The 17,953-nt window shown below is 44.9% G+C and overlaps 1 protein-coding gene across 1 annotated transcript; it reads left to right on the forward strand.

The window, feature by feature from the left end:
- Window positions 1-887: 887 nt before the first annotated feature.
- slc16a5a (solute carrier family 16 member 5a) lies at window positions 888-17,474 on the forward strand. Its single transcript, XM_061708742.1, has 4 exons — window positions 888-1,335; window positions 7,368-7,511; window positions 10,403-11,242; window positions 16,714-17,474. Exons 1-4 carry the CDS (start codon window positions 987-989, stop codon window positions 16,995-16,997), a joined length of 1,617 nt encoding a protein of 538 aa, XP_061564726.1. The 5' UTR covers window positions 888-986; the 3' UTR covers window positions 16,998-17,474.
- Window positions 17,475-17,953: the final 479 nt, after the last annotated feature.

The raw sequence follows: 17,953 nt of genomic DNA on the forward strand, positions 1-17,953 counted from the left end.
CCGTAACAGTGTGGCTCTCCAGCTGCAGGGAGGCAGACAGGAAGAGGCTGCAGAGGGTGGCAAACACAGCACGGAAGATCATGGGCTGCCCTCTGCCCTCCCTGCCATCCCTGTCTGACATCTACAGCTCCCGCTGCCTCAACAGGACAAGGAACAGTCTAAAGGACAACACCCACCCCGGTTTCCACCTTTTCGACCTGTTGCCCTCTGGGAGGCGCTTCAGGTCCTTACGAACCCGTACAAAAAGATTCAGGGACAGCTTCTTCCCCAAAGCTGTGAACTTTCTCAACCTATAAGCTACCTCATATTTTTCTGTGCAATATTTTCTACCTTCTATCCACAATATGTCAATATTCTACTATCTATGTGCAATACTCCCATCCTTTCAAGGGCAATATTATTCTTCCATCCATTTAAGTGCAATATCCCCCCACCCATCCATGTACATTTTTTATCCTCCCATTCACTCTTGTTTATAGTGTGTGTACATATATATACATTTATGCTTACATAGTCTTTGCATGTGTGCACTTTGACGGAGCTGCTGCTCTAGAGACGACTTGGACTCGTGTAGCTTACTAGCTTAAGCTTTCTGTGGCAATAATCATGTGTACAACACAACATGTGCACCAACACAGACAACAGCAGATATTTCACTCTCTTAGAGCTGATACAAGTTGTAAACTATAAACCTTAGTTTTCCTGTGAAAAGGAATTCAATCTTAAAATAAAAATTAATTATGAATTATTAAGGTTTGCTAAAGCTTTAGCGATAGCAGATACTGATCGGTTGCCGATCGATCGGTGCATCTCTAGTCAAGGGCAAAAGTAGACGTTTTCCTCTCCTCTTCACATGGCCTGATCCTTTCTTTTGTGTCTCCAGATCTCTGTGGAGGACGCAGGAGTTGCAGTGACATGGGCAGCAGCAGAGATCCCGGCCCCTGTAGAGCGAACGCAGGAACTCTACCTGCGCTGCCAGACAGAAAATGACTCAGAGGAATGGATGCAGGGGCGCCAGCGATGGCCGCCTCTGCGCCGAGGCCTGCGAGTCCGGGGAGCCGGCCGACGCCGCGGAGCACCAGAGGGTGGAGGACGCCACCGACTGCGAGTGTGAGGAGAAGGGCGTGACTGGAGCGGTGGCCGCAGCGGCGGAGGCCCCGGACGGCGGATGGGGCTGGGTGGTGCTGGTCGCCACCATCATGGTGCTGGCGCTGACACTGGGCTTCCCCTCCTGTGTGGGGATCTTCTACACGGACCTGCAGAGGGAGTTCCAGGCCTCCAACAGCGAGACCTCCTGGGTGCCCTCCATCATGACGTCCATGCTGCACGCCGGAGGTAAAGCAGGACCTGAACGGAGCCAGGCTCACCTCTCAGTCCGGGTGCCACCTTAATACATCCACCTTAATAGATCCTTCATACCTGTGCTCCTTTAACTGTAACCATGCTCAGGGGCAGGGCTTCAGGGGGGGCTGGAAGGGCGGTACTCCCCCGGCCCAGGGCCCATTGGGGCCCGCCCCTGCGGCAGCAGGCCCCGCCAGGTTTACAGGTAGCTACAGTTAGAGCAATCACAGACACGTTGCCAGCAAGAAAATGTGAGTTTGTGGTAAATTGCTGCAAAGGGCCCGGTCATATGCCCCGGCCCGGCTCTGGTATGTTCCGCTACTGATCACGCTACCTGACGTGTCAGAGCTCTTCTCAGTTATTATTATATATACTGTCTTGTGGAGTTTAGTACCTGCCGCCATCGTCTCGGGCGGATGTGAAAGCTGAGAGTTGGGATCTGCCTGCGAGGTCATGTTGGTTTAGAGGAGACAGCTCCTTGAGAAACTGCAGCCTGCTCCTTTCCCACGTCAATGTTTGACTCCAGCTGGCAGATATGTGGATGAAATTGCACCTTCATTCCTCACCAGAGGAAACAAAGCGTCCTCTCAAACCGTACAAGTAACCGATTTCCAAGAAGCCGTTGGTATCAAAAGATAAACATTTAATTTCCGGAGCATGTATTACAGCTGTATTCTTGTGCCAAGGAGGTTCTCCGTCCGTGTGGATCTGTGAGTTTCTACTTCACTCTCAGGACCTGCAGCAGAGCTTGAATAAAACAAAACTATTATTTAAAGACAAGGTCAACATAAAGACGACTTATTTCATGCTCTCGCACAACGCAGAAACTTTGAGCATCACAAAGTCATAAAAGCTCCTTTCTTGGTGCCTTTGTAATCTCTTTTTAAAATATTTTCTACAACAGCGTAAATTCCTCTCAGGTACATAATTTTCACAGTCGAAGCTTGACTAATGACTACAAACTCTGAAATCACATGTTAACATAAATTTACAGTCTCAAACGTTTATTGACTTTAATTTAAACCCATATTTTTTACTGTAATCCTGTTTTTAGCACATTTGGCCACAGTGGCTGCTGTCCTGTTGGAGGATTTCTTTCCCTGAACCACCATTGTCTTCCTTGTAGAGCCAGAAGTGGCTGAATGTGAATGTTCAGGGACATCCTCAGTCACCCTGAAATGAGGGATGGTGTCTTGTTGTGACCTTAAACAAAGCCGGTACACCGGGATGCAGGTTTCCCTCGCACGTTGCTGCAGAAGCCCGGCTGGGACTCTGAAGAGGCCTTTCTCCTTTCATACCGCTAGGGCTGGGCGATATGGACCAAAAGTCATATCTCAATATTTTCTAGCTAAATGGCGATACTCGATATATATCTATTTTTTTTCAGTGCCTTAATTGGGGTTTCCCCCAAAGCATTATAGCATAGCATCTCTGTTAGCTTCATTTTTTTTCTGAGGCAAACCCTTAAAAAAACAGTCAGTTTTGATACAAAGCCTCGTGCCAAATGTCACACAGGTACCTTTGTTAACAGAGGTCTGCACAATATCAAAATGTATAAAACAAATGAAATAAAAATAAACTGCCTGCATATATAGAATAAAAATGCTTCTTGAATATAATAAAACAAATATCCCTTTCCTGCATAACAAGTAAATTAAAATACACTGTGCAATTAATACAATGTAGACAGTAACAGGCAGACTTTTCCACTGAGGTTGACAGTTGTGCAAATAACAAAACATTTGTGCAAATCTCAAATAAAACATTCAAGTCAATTTGTCACAAAATAAGCTATATCAAAATCATTAAAAAAAAAAATGTAAAAAAAAAAAAAAAAAGATATATCGCCCAGCCCTACATACCGCCAGTTTGTAGTACTTGAAGTGCCGTATTCAGTTTGATCACTTTGACATCCTAACCCAGGTCTTTAGAACGCCAAGTGCCTGACAACAAAAGTCAAGATGGGTCAAGGACTTGTTTTGCCTGATGAAGCTTGTGGGAGATCATGACAACAGAACATGCCCCTTTTAAACTGCGTGCAACAAAAATCTAAAGAAAGAGTTCATGATGAACGTCTGTGTCAAATTGGCTTGATGCTTCCCTTCTTTCATGTCGTTGTTCCCAGACACAAACCAAAAGAACAAAAGCAGGAAGTGTTTTTTTAAGTGTCTTCAAGCTCATGGTGTTTGATAAGAGGTCTCGCAGCCCTGTGAGGTCTGTGGCGGAGCTCTGTAATCTCCGTCAGAAGAATGTGGTGGACACCCTGAACAGTAGTACTGGTCCGTACCATCGCGGTACTATCAGGCCTACTTTCCCTTCTCCTGCTTTCCTTCCTTCCTCCCTTTCCTGGAAACTGCTGAAGTTAGGAGTTCAAGGAGAATAAAGAGACGTGACGTTTGAGGTGACCCCGAAGCGAGGCAAAGCCAGCTGTATGTAGTTGGTGTACAGACTATTGTTGTCTGGACATTAAGTGTTCCTCTGAATTTCTGTCCATATCTGCTTTTTTCATGACTCTTCCTCAAAGTGCTGCTGGTCATGTGCTGATGATCCACTCGTATCAGACAGGTGATGAGCTTCCTTAGTCTTAGATGTTTGGTGTGCTTTTGTTTGTTTTTCTTTTCACTTGAGACTAAAGTAAACTGGAACATTTTTATTCTGTCCTCTCTTTGCTTATGGGGTGATGGCTACTCTGTAAGATTAGCACACGATAAAGGTAAATTAGCCCAAATCAGTAGAAAACAGAAAAAAAAACAAATTAAGAGTAATAAAAAACAATATTAATATAGCAATAATATTAAATACATCTGGAACACTTTTACATTTGTTTTGATGTTATTTACATTTGTACAGTTTTTATTCCCACATTTGTTTGTTTTTTCTACTCTTTTATTGCTGTTATTTGGTATTACTGAGACAGGTTGTAACTGATAGGAGATATTTTTGTAACTGTTATGTCACAGCTACTAAAAATAGATGCAGACGCAACGATGAAGAGGCCTGTTGTTATTTTCTCGTTGTCACTTCAGCAGGGCAGTTCAGTACAAACAGTCGTTATTTTAGTTTTCCCTATATTGGAGGGCTCTGATGGTCTCCCAATAGCCTGGACCCCATTTTAGGATGTTTTAGGATTCAATTCCATTCAGTTTTATTTATATAGCATCTATTACAACCCCTTGTTGGAGAAAAACCTTAAAGGGGACCTATTATGGCATCTAATACCTATTTTAAACAGGCCTTGAATGTCTTAAAAACAAGCTTTTTGCTAAATAAATTAGAAATTCAGCCTCTGAGCCATGTCTTTATCTTCCCATTCTCTAACCTCATGGTGGGTTGCAGGCCAGGATGTCAGCAGTCATCCATACAGACAGATGGAAGCAGCAGTGGGATGATCAGAGGGGGAGACTGCAGGTCAGCATGAAGCTCCTGAAGCTCTGGCCTGCAAACATACACTAAAGAGAAAAAAAGGGGGGGGGCACAACAAACTAGAATCAGAATACTTTTATTGTCAGTGTACCTGGGTACAGTGAGATTTGAAAGATTTGAGAATATTTGAAAACTACAAGAACAATGGACAACAATGATGGTTATGAGATTTATAATAAATAAAAAATGGAAGAGAAGGGTGAGAGTGAGGCCCAGTGGATCATGTCGGTGCCTCACTACAGCATAGGCCTATCTTCTCAGCATATCTACCACAAAGCTGTTTGAGACTATTATAGTCTTGTTCTATAGTTGCAGCTATGACTACTGACTCTAACACACTAGAGTTTACACTAACTAGAGGTTTACTAAACACTAACTAGAGGTTTACTAACACTAACTAGAAGTTCACTAAACACTAACTAGAGGTTTACTAAACACTAATTAGAGGTTTACCAAACACTAACTAGAGGTTTACTGAACACTAACTAGAGGTTTACTGAACACTAACTAAAGGTTTACTAAACACTAACTAAAGGTTTACTAAACACTAACTAGAGGTTTACTAAACACTAACTAGAGATTTACTAACACTAACTAGATGTTTACTAAAGACTAACTAGAGGCTTTACTAAACAGAAAGGTTTTAAGTTTGGTTTTAAAGGTGGAGGTGGTGTCAGCCTCCTTAACCTAGATTGGAAGTTGGTTCCATAGTAATGGTTCCTGATAGCAGAACGCCCGCCCTCCAAATCTACATTTGGATACTCTAGGAACTACAAGTAAACCTGCACTCTGAGAACGGAGAGCTCTGCCAGGAACATAAGGCACTATCAGGTCTTGCAAATATTGCGGAGCTATAAGCCGTTTTGGGCTTTATACGCAAGTCAGACCATTTTTAATTGGATTCTGAGTTTTACGGGTAGCCAATGGAGGGAAACTAACACTGGAGAGACGAAAGCTCTTGCTGATTCCTGTCAGCACCTGCCCTGCTGCATTTTGGATCAGCTGGACGATATTCAGAGAATTACTTGGACATCCTGCTAATAACACATTACAGTAATCTGGTCTAGAAGATACAAATATATGAACTAGTTTTTCCGCATCATCCTGGGAGAGGATGTTCGTAATCTTTGAGATATTACAGAGATGGAAAAACGCAAGTCAGAGCCTAAGGAAGTCGCCAAAGCTGAAGAAACGCCCACAGCGGCTACCGGGTGGGCCAGGTTGATTTAATCTCTAATTCTGATGATTTTACTGTTAAAGAAGCTCATAAAATCTTCACAACTGAGAACTTCAGGAATGCATTGCTCAACAGAGTTGTGACTCTTTGTCAGCCTGGCTACAGTGCTGAACAGAAAACCTGGGTATTCATCCTCTATCAATGATGAATAATAAGCTGTTCTACCTTTGCAAATTGCTTTTTTTTATATACTTTTAGATTATCTTTCCATTCACGATAGGAGTCTACAGACTTCCAACAGTACCGCTTCCTTTGCATTTTACGTACTTTTTGTTACAACATGCGGATATCTGAATTTGAAGGATGATGGCATTAAGATGACATAAGTCCACCCAGGTTTGAGGCCTTGACCTTTTTTAGCCTGGAGGGATGTACACATTTTCAAGACGTACAAGTTACTCAGCATTTTACTGGCCAATTTGAAGTTTTCTGAGAAAGTTTTGGATTTAAAATTTTAAGACTTTTTATTAAGCTAAAGTCTGGATGCTTGAGAGGCCATTTTGGAGCGTGAGAGCCAGGCATGGGCTTGAATCTGCTAATGGAATAATACATTCAGAGTGGGATAAAAGAAAAACAATTTTCTCGTTTTACAACAGAAGATCTCTCAGAGTCTGCAGACGTTGAGGCGGGGAGCGTTGGGATTTACAGGGAATTCTGCTGGCAGCTCACATGGATTTTGAAGGCAGGAATGCTTTGATCTTTGAAAATATCCTGACCTGAAATATGACAAGAATATCAGGTTTATCAGCACTGAGGTTTTCAAGGTCGGTCAGTGTTTAACTGATGCTCACAACCTGAAAGTAAATGATATTGATAACCTGAAACAGTAGAAGCGTTTCCCAGCAGTCTCTCTGGCTGTTGGTGGCTGAGTAACTTTCACGTCCATCAGTCTGTTGCAGCTGCGTTGCCCAACAGCAGTCGGACTATGTTGAATCTGACACCCCTTTCAGTGACATTTAACCATTGTGCACGACTGTTTTCAGCACTGGCGCGTTCAGTTGCCCCCCTGAAACATCACCTTCAGTCAGAGGGGGTCTGTGAGCCGCGGCCGAGGCAGCACCACATGTTATCTATCTATCTATCTATCTATCTATCTATCTATATATATATATATATATATATATATATATATATATATATATATATATATATATATATATATAAAACGGACGTAACTCTAATCATAACACATGAGCAAACAGTCCTGCTTTTCCTCTGAAAGGTCATTCAGCTGGTACAGATTATAAATTAAGTTATGTGAAATGGGGCGCAGGATTAAGAAAACTGCCTTTCCTGCTCTTGGTAATCCTCTGCCCACTTCTGCTCTGGTATGCATTAAACTAAGAGCATTACATCTGATCCACAGGTCCCTTTTGTAGCGTGCTGGTGCAGAAACTTGGCTGCCGGGCGACAGTCATGTTGGGCGGAGTCCTGAGCGGGGTCGGGATGGCTGCCAGCTCCTTTACTCGCTCCATCACCGAGCTGTACATCACTGCCGGAGTCGTCACAGGTCAGCAATCACACAGCAGGTTTACTGGTCCTGGTGAAACCCACCGGCCAGCCGTGAGAGCGCCAGCAGCTCAGCAGGGACCCCCCCAGTCACCCCAACACCCCCCCAGATGCTCCTGGTCCAGGTTTTGACTAGTCAGAGCTCCTTCAGAAGCACAGGGGCCGTTGCAACTGACTGGTGTACAGTAATCAAAAAATATTTTTCAAAAATAACCCGTGATAGGTGAAATCCGTGAAGTGGCAACCTTTAATTTTTTTTTACAATTGCTATACAAGGCTTCAAATTGGGGAGATCAGCACTGCCCCACCGTGACCCGATTAATTGGATTTGAATGGGAGAAAATGAAAAATGCGCGTATTTCTCTGCTCTTCTGATGCCGCTGCATCCTGACTCGCTCTGTAGCGTCTTTTTCTTCTAAAGCCCGCGGTGCAGGGGTGTTTTTTCTAGAGAAGAACATAGTTATGGGTCGTTGTTGTCGCTCTTTTTTCTTCTGTGCAAAAAGATTCTTATAAACCGACATGCCACCATCGATTATATTTGAGAACGGTAGCGGGGAGACTGTTTATCAGAATGCAGAATACGGTGCACACTGCAAATCCGTGAAGCAGCGAGACCGTGAAAGGTGAACCATGTTATAGCGAGGGATTACTGTACAACCCTTCCTTAGCAGGAGGCATTCTGGTTAAACCAGAAAACCTGTGGATTGTTGTAAATACAGAGTACCTCACCTTGTGGTTGTGATTCTTTTCTTCCGTGAAGTTTCATATTTAGCATTTAAGTAATTTTTAAATGTTAAAAGAATTAAAGGAGCTGTCTGTAAGAAATGGCCAAAACTGGTACTGCAGTCACTTTCAAAATATTGTTGAGCGGCGTGTACCCTCCCCCTCCTCCCCCCGACCAGAGGTTGCCAGGTTTTTCATCCAACACGTTCGTAGCGGCTGCTGCGATAATTAGAGCCGAGCTGGCAACCCGGATGCCGAAACAATACTGACTTGGTGATTGGGAGATAGGTGGAGGGTGGAGCTTCAGGCCAAAACAAAAAATGAAAATATCAACATCAGTTGAGGGCTGCAACTCCTCTTTTTAAACTGGAATATCCTGGCTTGAGTGCTGTTGTCAGTGATATAAGTATTTGAAATGAACATGATTTTTAAATGTCTGTTGACATATCGGGGTCATTTTATGATTCGTTTTATTATTGCTCTTACATACAGCTCCTTTAACATAAAAACCCCATGAAGCAGTTTATCATCCAAACCATCCCAGAATAATCCTTCAGTCCAGACGTGTGTGAGCAGACCTGCTGCAACAAGCCTTCCTTATTTGTTTTGTGAGATCTTTGGTCTAATTTCTGTTAAAACGTGCAGGAAAGCATGAGGCTTACACGGGGCCGTGCAGCGTGGACGGTGAGCCTCACAGCGCCCCCCGCTGGCCGTCTCCAGTCCTCTTATGGTGCTTTTCCACTAGTACCTACTCAGCCCGACTCGCCTCGCCTTGCCCTCGTTTCTTTTTAGACACTGTCGAGCCACATTGTCATGGGAAGCTCCAGCCCCTACCCCCTACAGGGCTTTGAACTGGACTCAAGACCTTTTGTTGTGACTCCAGCTTCCTACCCCCGTGCAGATCCCGACACCTCGGAAGTTGGTTCAAACAGATTTGAATCACGAGAGCACCCTATGGGGTGATTTGGAGGTCTGTGACAGTCATGGCAAATGTCTGATAATGACATTTGGCCCGAGTCACATCCGACTGTAAATTACTTTTTGTCTCTCGCCTGATTTGTGTATTCTTGCTTTAACTTCTTGTATAAAAAGCTTGTTTCAATTTCACTCGGTGTCAGCCCACCGAACGAGACACTGTCTGTGTCGGTCTGCTGAACGCCGGCTAGAATAAAATCTCTCATCCCACAGCGGACTCCTGAACTGGACTTTGTAATATTCTTCAACAACACCCAGATGAGAAGTAGGAGGTTGGAGCGAAGCTGCTGTGACGTATTTGATTGTGTGATCTAAACGAAGAAGACAACAAACACTAAAGATGTAGAACCTGGAGGAGATGATGTATGTGCTGCTGGGTCTGTGGCTTGTGTTCAATATCAAGTTAAAAAAATCAAGGTTCAAGGTTCACTTTGTCATACCAAAAGACCAAGTACAAGTGGAACGAAATTTCGTTGCCACTGGCTCAAAGCAAGCAATAAAAACAATTAAAACAATAAAAACTCTAAATACTAAAAGATAAGGACACTAGGTTAAAAACTAAAACGCTGCTTGCAGTATTGTAGACAGTCGTTGTCGAGGGTAGACATGAAAGGGTACTGTTTATTTAAAAGTCTTATGGAGTGGGGGAAATGAGAGTGAAAGAAGTTTTTCAAACGGCAACGCTTTTTTTTTTTTGTTTGTCTGTCTCGGCGCTGCTGAAAAGTCCGTTGGGAGCCACGAGCAGCTATGAAGAGACAGAGCTCCTGGTAGATCTGGTCGTTCCTTATCGCCGTCTAGATCCTTTTTAATTCTCTCCTCAGCCACCAGGTTTATGAACATCTGCACCTCAGAGTTGGATCACCAAACAGACTTTTGCGCTGCCATTGCTGGTCGAATAAAATGAACAAGAAGCCGCGAGTCGCTCTTTCGCTGATTTCCGCCTCCTGACTCAGACGTTGATAGCCCCGCCCCCCGACCAATCGGTGGCCTGTAGTGTGATGACGTCAGATACAGCCGACTCAGCCGCTTAGAACCTCGACAGAGTAGCTACAGAAAAAGTATCTACTCAGCACGTTAGACCCCTAGTGGAAAAGCGCAAAACCGAGGCGAGTCGAGTCGGGCTAAGTAGGTACTAGTGGAAAAGTGCCATTAGTCCTCCCAGGTGGTGACAGCCGTCTTCTTTCCTTCCTGCAGGACTGGGTTTCTGCTTCAGCTTCCAGCCAGCCGTGACCATCATGGGCCACTACTTTGTGCGTCGTCGTGCGTTCGCCAACGCCATGTCGTCCACGGGCACGGCCCTGGGGCTGTGCACGCTGCCTTTCCTGGGGAACTACCTCCACACAGAGCTGGGCTGGAGGGGCAGCTTCCTGGTCCTGGGGGCCGTCCTGCTGAACTGCTGCGTGTGCGGAGCGGTGATGAGGCCCCTCCAGCCCGCCAAGTGTCGCGGCCAGCCGCTGATGAACCACGGACCCCCTCCGCCGGACCAGGACAAGGACAGGACACAAAAAGGGAGGGGGAGGACAATACGCAGCTACTTGTTAGCGTCCCTGAGGAAACACATGGCCTTCGATCAGTTGTGCAACAACCGGCGCTACTGTGTGTACGCCATCGGCATCACCTGGATGATGCTGGGGTTCGTGGTCCCCCTGGTGTACCTGGTGCCCTACGCCACGGCCTACGACATGGAGCAGGGCCAGGCTGCGCTCCTCATCTCCATCCTGGGGATCGTCAACATCATCGTGCGACCGCCGTTCGGCATCATCTTCAACATGCCCTGGTTCAAAGGGCGACACATCTACGTGTTTGCGTGGGCGCTGCTCGTCAACGGCCTCAGTAACAGCATCTGCTGCATCGGCCCGGGCTTCTCTGTGCTCCTGGCTTACGTGATCATCTACGGGCTCTCCATGAGTGTGGTGGGCTCCCTGATGTTCACCGTCCTCATGGATATAGTGGAGATGAGCCACTTCCCCTCGGCCCTGGGCCTGCTGGCCGTCATGGAGAGCGTCACTCTGCTGATCGGACCTCCACTGGCAGGTAATGTGAACACAGAACACGGACACTAGAACCTGCAGAGTGCAGCTAAGACGGCTCTGTGCAGCCACACTACCATCAGACATAGATGACGTCTCCTCTAGCTTGCAGCTGCAGGGGTTTTAGGCATGTGCAACCTTTCACAGAGAAAATTCATCTTTCATCATCTGGTTTTTACGGTGGCCTGGAAGTGCAAAACACAACGGCAAAAGAGAAAACCCAACGACAAATTGAAAAACACAATGACAAATTAAAAACACAATGACAAATTAAAAAACACAACGACAAATTAAAAAACACAACGGCAAATTGAGAAACACAACGACAAAAGAGAAAACACAACGGCAAAAGAGAAAACACAACACATTAACCAAAAAGGAAAGGGTAGGAGCCTTCGAGCGACATGACTCGTTGCTGATTGGATGAAGGAACGTTTGACCCGGAAGTACATGACTTAAAAACATGAGCACCGATAGCGATAGCCTACTCATTATTATCAAACAATATTTTGATGCAGGACACAAATATGATGTTATAGTCGACATACTGTCGACTACTCACAACATTAATATGAGCGTTCGCACGCTGAAGACCCGTTTGAAAGATGCAGGGTTATTTAGACGCTGTAACTATCAGCGCTCATGTTTTTAAGTCATGTACTTCCGGGTCAAACGTTCCTTTGTCCAATCAGCGACAAGTCATGTCGCTCGAAGGGTCCAACCCTTTCCGTTTTGGTTAATGTGTTGTGTTTTCTCTTTTGACGTTGTTTTTTCATTTGCCGTTGTGTTTTCTCTTTTGCCGTTGTGTTTTTCAATTTACAGTTGTGTTTTTCAATTTACAGTTGTGTTTTTCAATTTACAGTTGTGTTTTTCAATTTGCTCTTGTTTTCTCTTTTGCCATTGTGTTTTGCACTTCAAGGCCACCATATGTTTTAGTATCAGCAGGTAAAACCCACAAATCCAGTAAAACGCAGATGCTCAGAAACTGAACTGTGCACGTCATGCATGAACACCGTAAAACCTCTGAAGCTAAAGTTTTAACTCCTAGAGCTGTTTCAACATGCGAGTCGGGCTGTCAGTGAGAGACATCCTCTGATGTGATGTTCTGTGTACTGGGGGGGGGGGGTATAGTGATATGTCATGATCTGTGTTATATCTCATTCCATAAATCATCAAAGCTTTACAAAAGCATGAATGCGCAAGGAAACATCAGCGACTAGTGCGCTCTGTCATCTTGCAAGACTGCAGATATTTATGTGTGAAGTGAAAACTCAGTAGTTAAAGGGGACCTATTATGAAAAACACGTTTTCTCTTGCTTTAACATATATAAACTGGTCTCCCCTCAGCCTGCCAACTCAGAGAAGGAGGAAAGCAACCAAATTCTGCAGTGTCTGTACAGCCGCCCGGATGAGCCGTCCAGTGTGATGTGGCTTCTACGAGCCATTCAGATTCTGCTCCCGTCGTTACGTAACGACGAGAGCGTTGGCCTCCGATGCGTGAAACCACGCCCACAACTAAGACCCCGTCCACGCGTAGCCGGATATCTGCGGATATCTGCTAAACCGGAGATATTTTCCTACATTTTGACCTGTCATCCACACGAAAACGCAAATAAACAAAGGTTTAAAAAAACTCCGGGCAAAGTGAAGATTTTTGAAAACTCCGTTTATGTATATGCGTGTAGACACACACAACCGGAGTTTTGCGTTTTCGAACGTCACATTATGCTCCAAAACAACAACAAATCTGCTCTGACGTGCGACTTTTGTTTACTACAGAACTACAGATGATCCAGCATCTGTTCTCCAAGCTATTTATTAAATAAATGGTCTCTGCTCTTGACCACCGCTTACTGCGTTACACCGACGCAGAGCCTACGCCGTAGGGTATGCGGCGACGCGCAGCCCTACGGTGTAGAGCCCCCGGAGCCGCGGAGCCCCGGAGCCGCGGAGCCCCAGCTTCCCGGGAGCCGCAGGTGATCTACAGGTTAGAATGCGTATGAATGTGGTCGAAAACGCAGATCTTCGTTTACGTGTGGAAGGGTTTTTTTTTTAAAACGATGTAATGTGGATGCAAATTTTTTTATAAACGGAGGGGGGAAATATTCGTTTTTAAAAATACCCGGCTACGTGTGGACGGGGTCTAACTCCGCCAGCCGGAGCTTCCGCCATTTTTTCATAGCGGTGTATCGCGTCATTCAGGCAGCCAATCAGCACAGTGCCTCATTATCATAGCCTCCCCCCCACTCAGAATCCCACATAGATAATGAGGTTAGAGACTGGGAAGATAAAGACATGGCTCAGAGGCTGAATTTCTAATTTATTTAGCAAAAACAATCAAAAGCTTGTTTTTAAGACATGCAAGGCCTGTTTAAAATAGGTATTAGATGCCATAATAGGTCCCCTCTAAGTGATGACAGCTAACTGACTACGACGCAGGTGTCACCCCCGCCCCCCCCAATTTATGCATACATTGCTGGTTTAATATCATTTCAACTGATGAGATTGAGAATAATTCTGTGGTCTCTTGTGAAATCTGGCTCTGAAGAAAGAAACCTTGTCTTGTATCAGACTGTAGTCGGCTCAAATATAGGATGTTGAATTACTGGAGGACTGAACAGGAGTGGGCTGCTGGATCCTGGGTTCCTGGGCTCCTGGGATCTGGGGCTGCTGGGCCTGAAAACAACCATGAGGAGGAAGTCATGAAAACAAGCTGAAAGACACCACGAGGTTCCTCAGATGGATCTGAAGGGGGAAATTACAGAAAAACTGGATGACATGAGAAACTCACTGGTGTCTCAGCTCTGGAGTCATAAACAGGAAAATAAACTTTAAAATAAATAATGATGTATTTTTATGAGGTAAAAAATAGAAATCAACATTGGATGCTGTAACTCCACAGAAACGGTCCCGGGGCCCGGCTGGCCCAGATCCTCAGAGGAAACAGCCGTGGGTGTCTGAAGTGAGGCAGGAGCCCACGATCACAGGTTTCTTGAAACCTCATCTGGACTTCCCGGACCCCCGGACCGGAGCAACCCCCCCTTAAGACCATCGCGTTATTTATAGCACTCACCATTCTCTCAAAGGGGTTTATAAAAAACATTGACTGGGTCGTTTGTGTGCTAAGAAGCAGAAGGATTTATTTTGTGTTGTCACGTGACCCACCGTCTCGCTTTCCTACCGGTTCTCCATCCTACTGAAACTGCTTCAAGAATGCGTGCACTCATGATCAGAGGCACGCACGAGGAGCGCACGAGGGGAAGGGCATTCTCCACGCACGTTTAGTGTCTTGTTTCCAGGCGGCCGTGTGGTTTTGTTTGTATACTCTGTATCTGACCCCAGGTTTGAAATACAGAAATACAAATAAAACCAGCCAGATTGAGCATGTGGTGTTGAGGTGGACGTGAAGCCTCGTATTCAGAGATAAAGAGCAGCCTAAAGGATTAGTCTGCGTGTTTGAAGACTGCAAGATGCCCCTGTGAACTTTGAAACAGGTTTCTTGATTTGATGGTTGTTTTTGTTTACTGATCCTGAAGAAAAACTCTGTTAATGCACTTTAAAATAACTGAAATGACTATGCTGTCATATTCTACTTCAGTGGTCATGGGTAGTCATTTTTGGTCTATTAAGAAATAATCAATACATGAGTTGTGCGTGTGGATGCGTGTTTGTGTGTGTGTGTGTGTGTGTGTGTGTGTGTGTGTGTGTGTGTGTGTGTGTGTGTGTGTGTGTGTGTGTGTGTGTGTGTGTGTGTGTGTGTGTGTGTGTGTGTGTGTGTGTGTGTGTGTGTGTGTGTGTGTGTGTGTGTGTGTGTGTGTGTGTGTGTGTGTGTGTGCCTGTGCCTGTGCCTGTGATGTCTCACTTCCCTTATCACACGTTGATGGAAGAGCCTGAGTGGAGGTTGTCACATTATCCGGGGTCCGTTCCTCCTCCGCACGCCATCAGTCCACCTGGCCTCCACCTCTGAAGCCTCCAGGGGGTCTAAGACATTCATTTTTCCAGTGTCCAGTCTGACCACAGTTATAACATCGGTCAGATCCTCAGAGCTCGAGATTACCAAAGTTTATTTTAACTGATGCGCATCAGGAGAGTCAACGTGCAGCAGGCTGGACAGTCGAGTCTGAGGCAACATGTTGTCTTCTTTTATATGGGAATGGGTAAGACCTGATAGACCATTGAAACAATGGTCATTCAATGCAAATTGTGGCCTCCTGCATCCGACACATAGGTGCTAGTTCTCTTAGAGAAAGGCATACAGTACGAAATAGATAACACCAACACCTTTCATCTGCACCCACATCCTCCATATCCCCCACTATCAGTTCCCCTCTCGCAGCTGGCCCCCGTTAGTATTTTGCATTAAAACAGAATTTTTCCATGACATAGGTGTTGCAGGTGTGGCAGGTGTGGCAGGTGTTGCAGGTGTTGCAGGTGTGATGGGTGTTACAGGTGTGATAGGTGTTAGGGCTGTACGATTAATTGTTAAAAAATCGCGATCTCGATTCATGCTTGAATCTCATTTCCAAATGACGACAATTTAAAAAAAAAAAAAAAAAAAAAAAAAAATTAAAGATGGCTGCATAAAAAAAGGACTAGGCCTATGTTCTAGGTTGTTGTAGTCCTGTCATGGTCAACTATCATGTTGTCATGTTTGTTATATTTTGTTAATGATTGTGGATTACATTTGGAGAAACATCTACCTTTCTCATCACCTGACACATATTGCACATAAATATTGTTAAAATTGTTATTGTTAAAAGTATTTAAAGACAAGAGAGATGTTTATTGTTTTTATGTTCAATGTCAGCTATTACAGCAAAAAGCAGCCAGAGGAATAATTTGTTGCCTCAGAACTACAGGATCTGTTCCAAGTCCCCTTTCTGAAAGGGTGTTCAACTCAGGGAGGAACAAATATTGTTCAAAATTGTTATTTTTGTTTAAATTATTCAAAGGTTTGTGTAAAGAAGACAAGAGATGTTTATTGTTATTATATTTTTGTTCAGCTGTTGCAAAGTTAAAGTAATAAGTGCAATAAATTTTATATTGGAAAAAAATCGTGAGAGAATCGTGATCTCAATTCTAAGCAAAAAAATCGTGATTCTCATTTTGTCCAGAATCGTGCAGCCCTAATAGGTGTTACAGGTGTGATAGGTGATGCAGGTGTGATAGGTGTTACAGATGTGGCAGGTGTCGAAGGGAAGCAGGTAGCGGCATAGCTGCCGTCTGACATCACTGATCACACCAGCAATCTCATGGTCAGTTAATCTGGTCTGGTCTGGTCTGGGTCTGGTCCGGATTGGGTCTGTGACGTCACAGCAGCCCGCAGATCTGAACGGCTCATTGAAGAGGATGTTTCAGGACCTCTGCAGGCCTAAACACGGCTTGTGTTTTTGAGACACCCACAGTATCTACAGAAAACCTGTTTTTTAATTTATTTAAAAATAATATGTAAGACAAATCTGTTTTTCCTTCCAGGAGTCCTGGTGGACCGCACCGGAGAGTATTTCTATGTCTTCCTGGCCTGCAGCGCCGTCGTTGCTTCGTCCGCCATGTTCCTCATGGTGTCCTTCTGCTCGCTGGATGAAAAAGAGAGGAAGGCATCGAAGCAGGCCCCGGCCTCGGGTCCGGCCTCGGGTCCGGCCCACCCGGTGAGGCCCGTCATTGACCTCTCCGCCGGCTGCCAGTACAGCAGCGTGCCGTCGGATGGAGACAGAGACAAGGCCTATGCCAACGGGGCGGAGCACATCACCAGCGTCTGAACCGTCGACGCAGATGGTTCTGCTGTTGGTGGGGTTTAAGGTGCCTGCTGGGTAAATACTGCACTGCACTGTTTGACCACAATTACATACCAAAATGAGATGTGCACTTACAACAAGGTGATTGTACTGTTAACTGTAAACATGCTGCTGATCTTTGTGAGAACACAATCTGTCGCGTAGGAGGTACAGCGTCTTCAGGAGGTCTGTGAAGCAAATATCTCCCAATCATGGCCAGACCTTCGCTGGAGTACTGTTTTGTTGGGCTGCAGACGTGGAGTAGGGATCAGGAATCTGACTCTGGAAACGCATCAGAGTGAGGCTGAGGCTACGACACGTTAAAGCTTTACTTCACCTTTCTGCTGGTAAACACACCTGTTCCATTGGAAAATAAACGGGGGCTTTCTCGTAAAGATGAGGGTGGTGCACTGAAGCAACGCCACGGCATCAAGCATCTGTTTATTTAAGATATTTATTAGACATATACAGTAAGTACATGTTCAATAACATATATGAAAGAAAAGCTGTGGCATTAGAAGCTGTGCTGCCTCTTTCAGGTGAATGACTTGGTGGAGGGGTTATATGTTTTTAATCGGCCTGAAGTCTCCCAGAATTCCTTCAGCTGCAGAGTCACTGGAGGGTTTTTCTTTCATTTCATGTTTGAGTGTGTTTTCAAGTCTGGGAGTTGACCTGGATTTTTCGCAAAGCTCTCTTACTCCACTGCTGAGCTATTTTTAGCTTGATTTATTTTTATTCTGAGGTCCGGTATCGACGTGAACAACCTTTTCAGCTCAGCTCAAACCTTCAGACTCATCGTCTAACTCAGACTTCTCCGGGGTTTGTTCTGCACCAAACAGTCCAGACTGTTCATTATTTAGTCTTTGCAGAACAGTAACCTGCACAAAGGATCTCTACATTGATGTATTGAATCTAATGCTCCTTTCAAGAAGCACACTTTG

This window comes from Cololabis saira, chromosome 19 (assembly GCF_033807715.1).
Source record: "Cololabis saira isolate AMF1-May2022 chromosome 19, fColSai1.1, whole genome shotgun sequence".
Taxonomy (NCBI): Eukaryota; Metazoa; Chordata; class Actinopteri; order Beloniformes; family Belonidae; genus Cololabis; species Cololabis saira.

Coding starts and splice junctions, on each gene's coding strand:
- slc16a5a (XM_061708742.1), top strand. CDS start 987: ATGACTCAGAGGAATGGATGCAGGGGCGCCAGCGATGGCCGCCTCTGC. Junction 7,512..10,402: donor CACTGCCGGAGTCGTCACAG/GTCAGCAATCAC, acceptor TCCTTCCTGCAG/GACTGGGTTTCTGCTTCAGC. Junction 11,243..16,713: donor GATCGGACCTCCACTGGCAG/GTAATGTGAACA, acceptor TTTTCCTTCCAG/GAGTCCTGGTGGACCGCACC.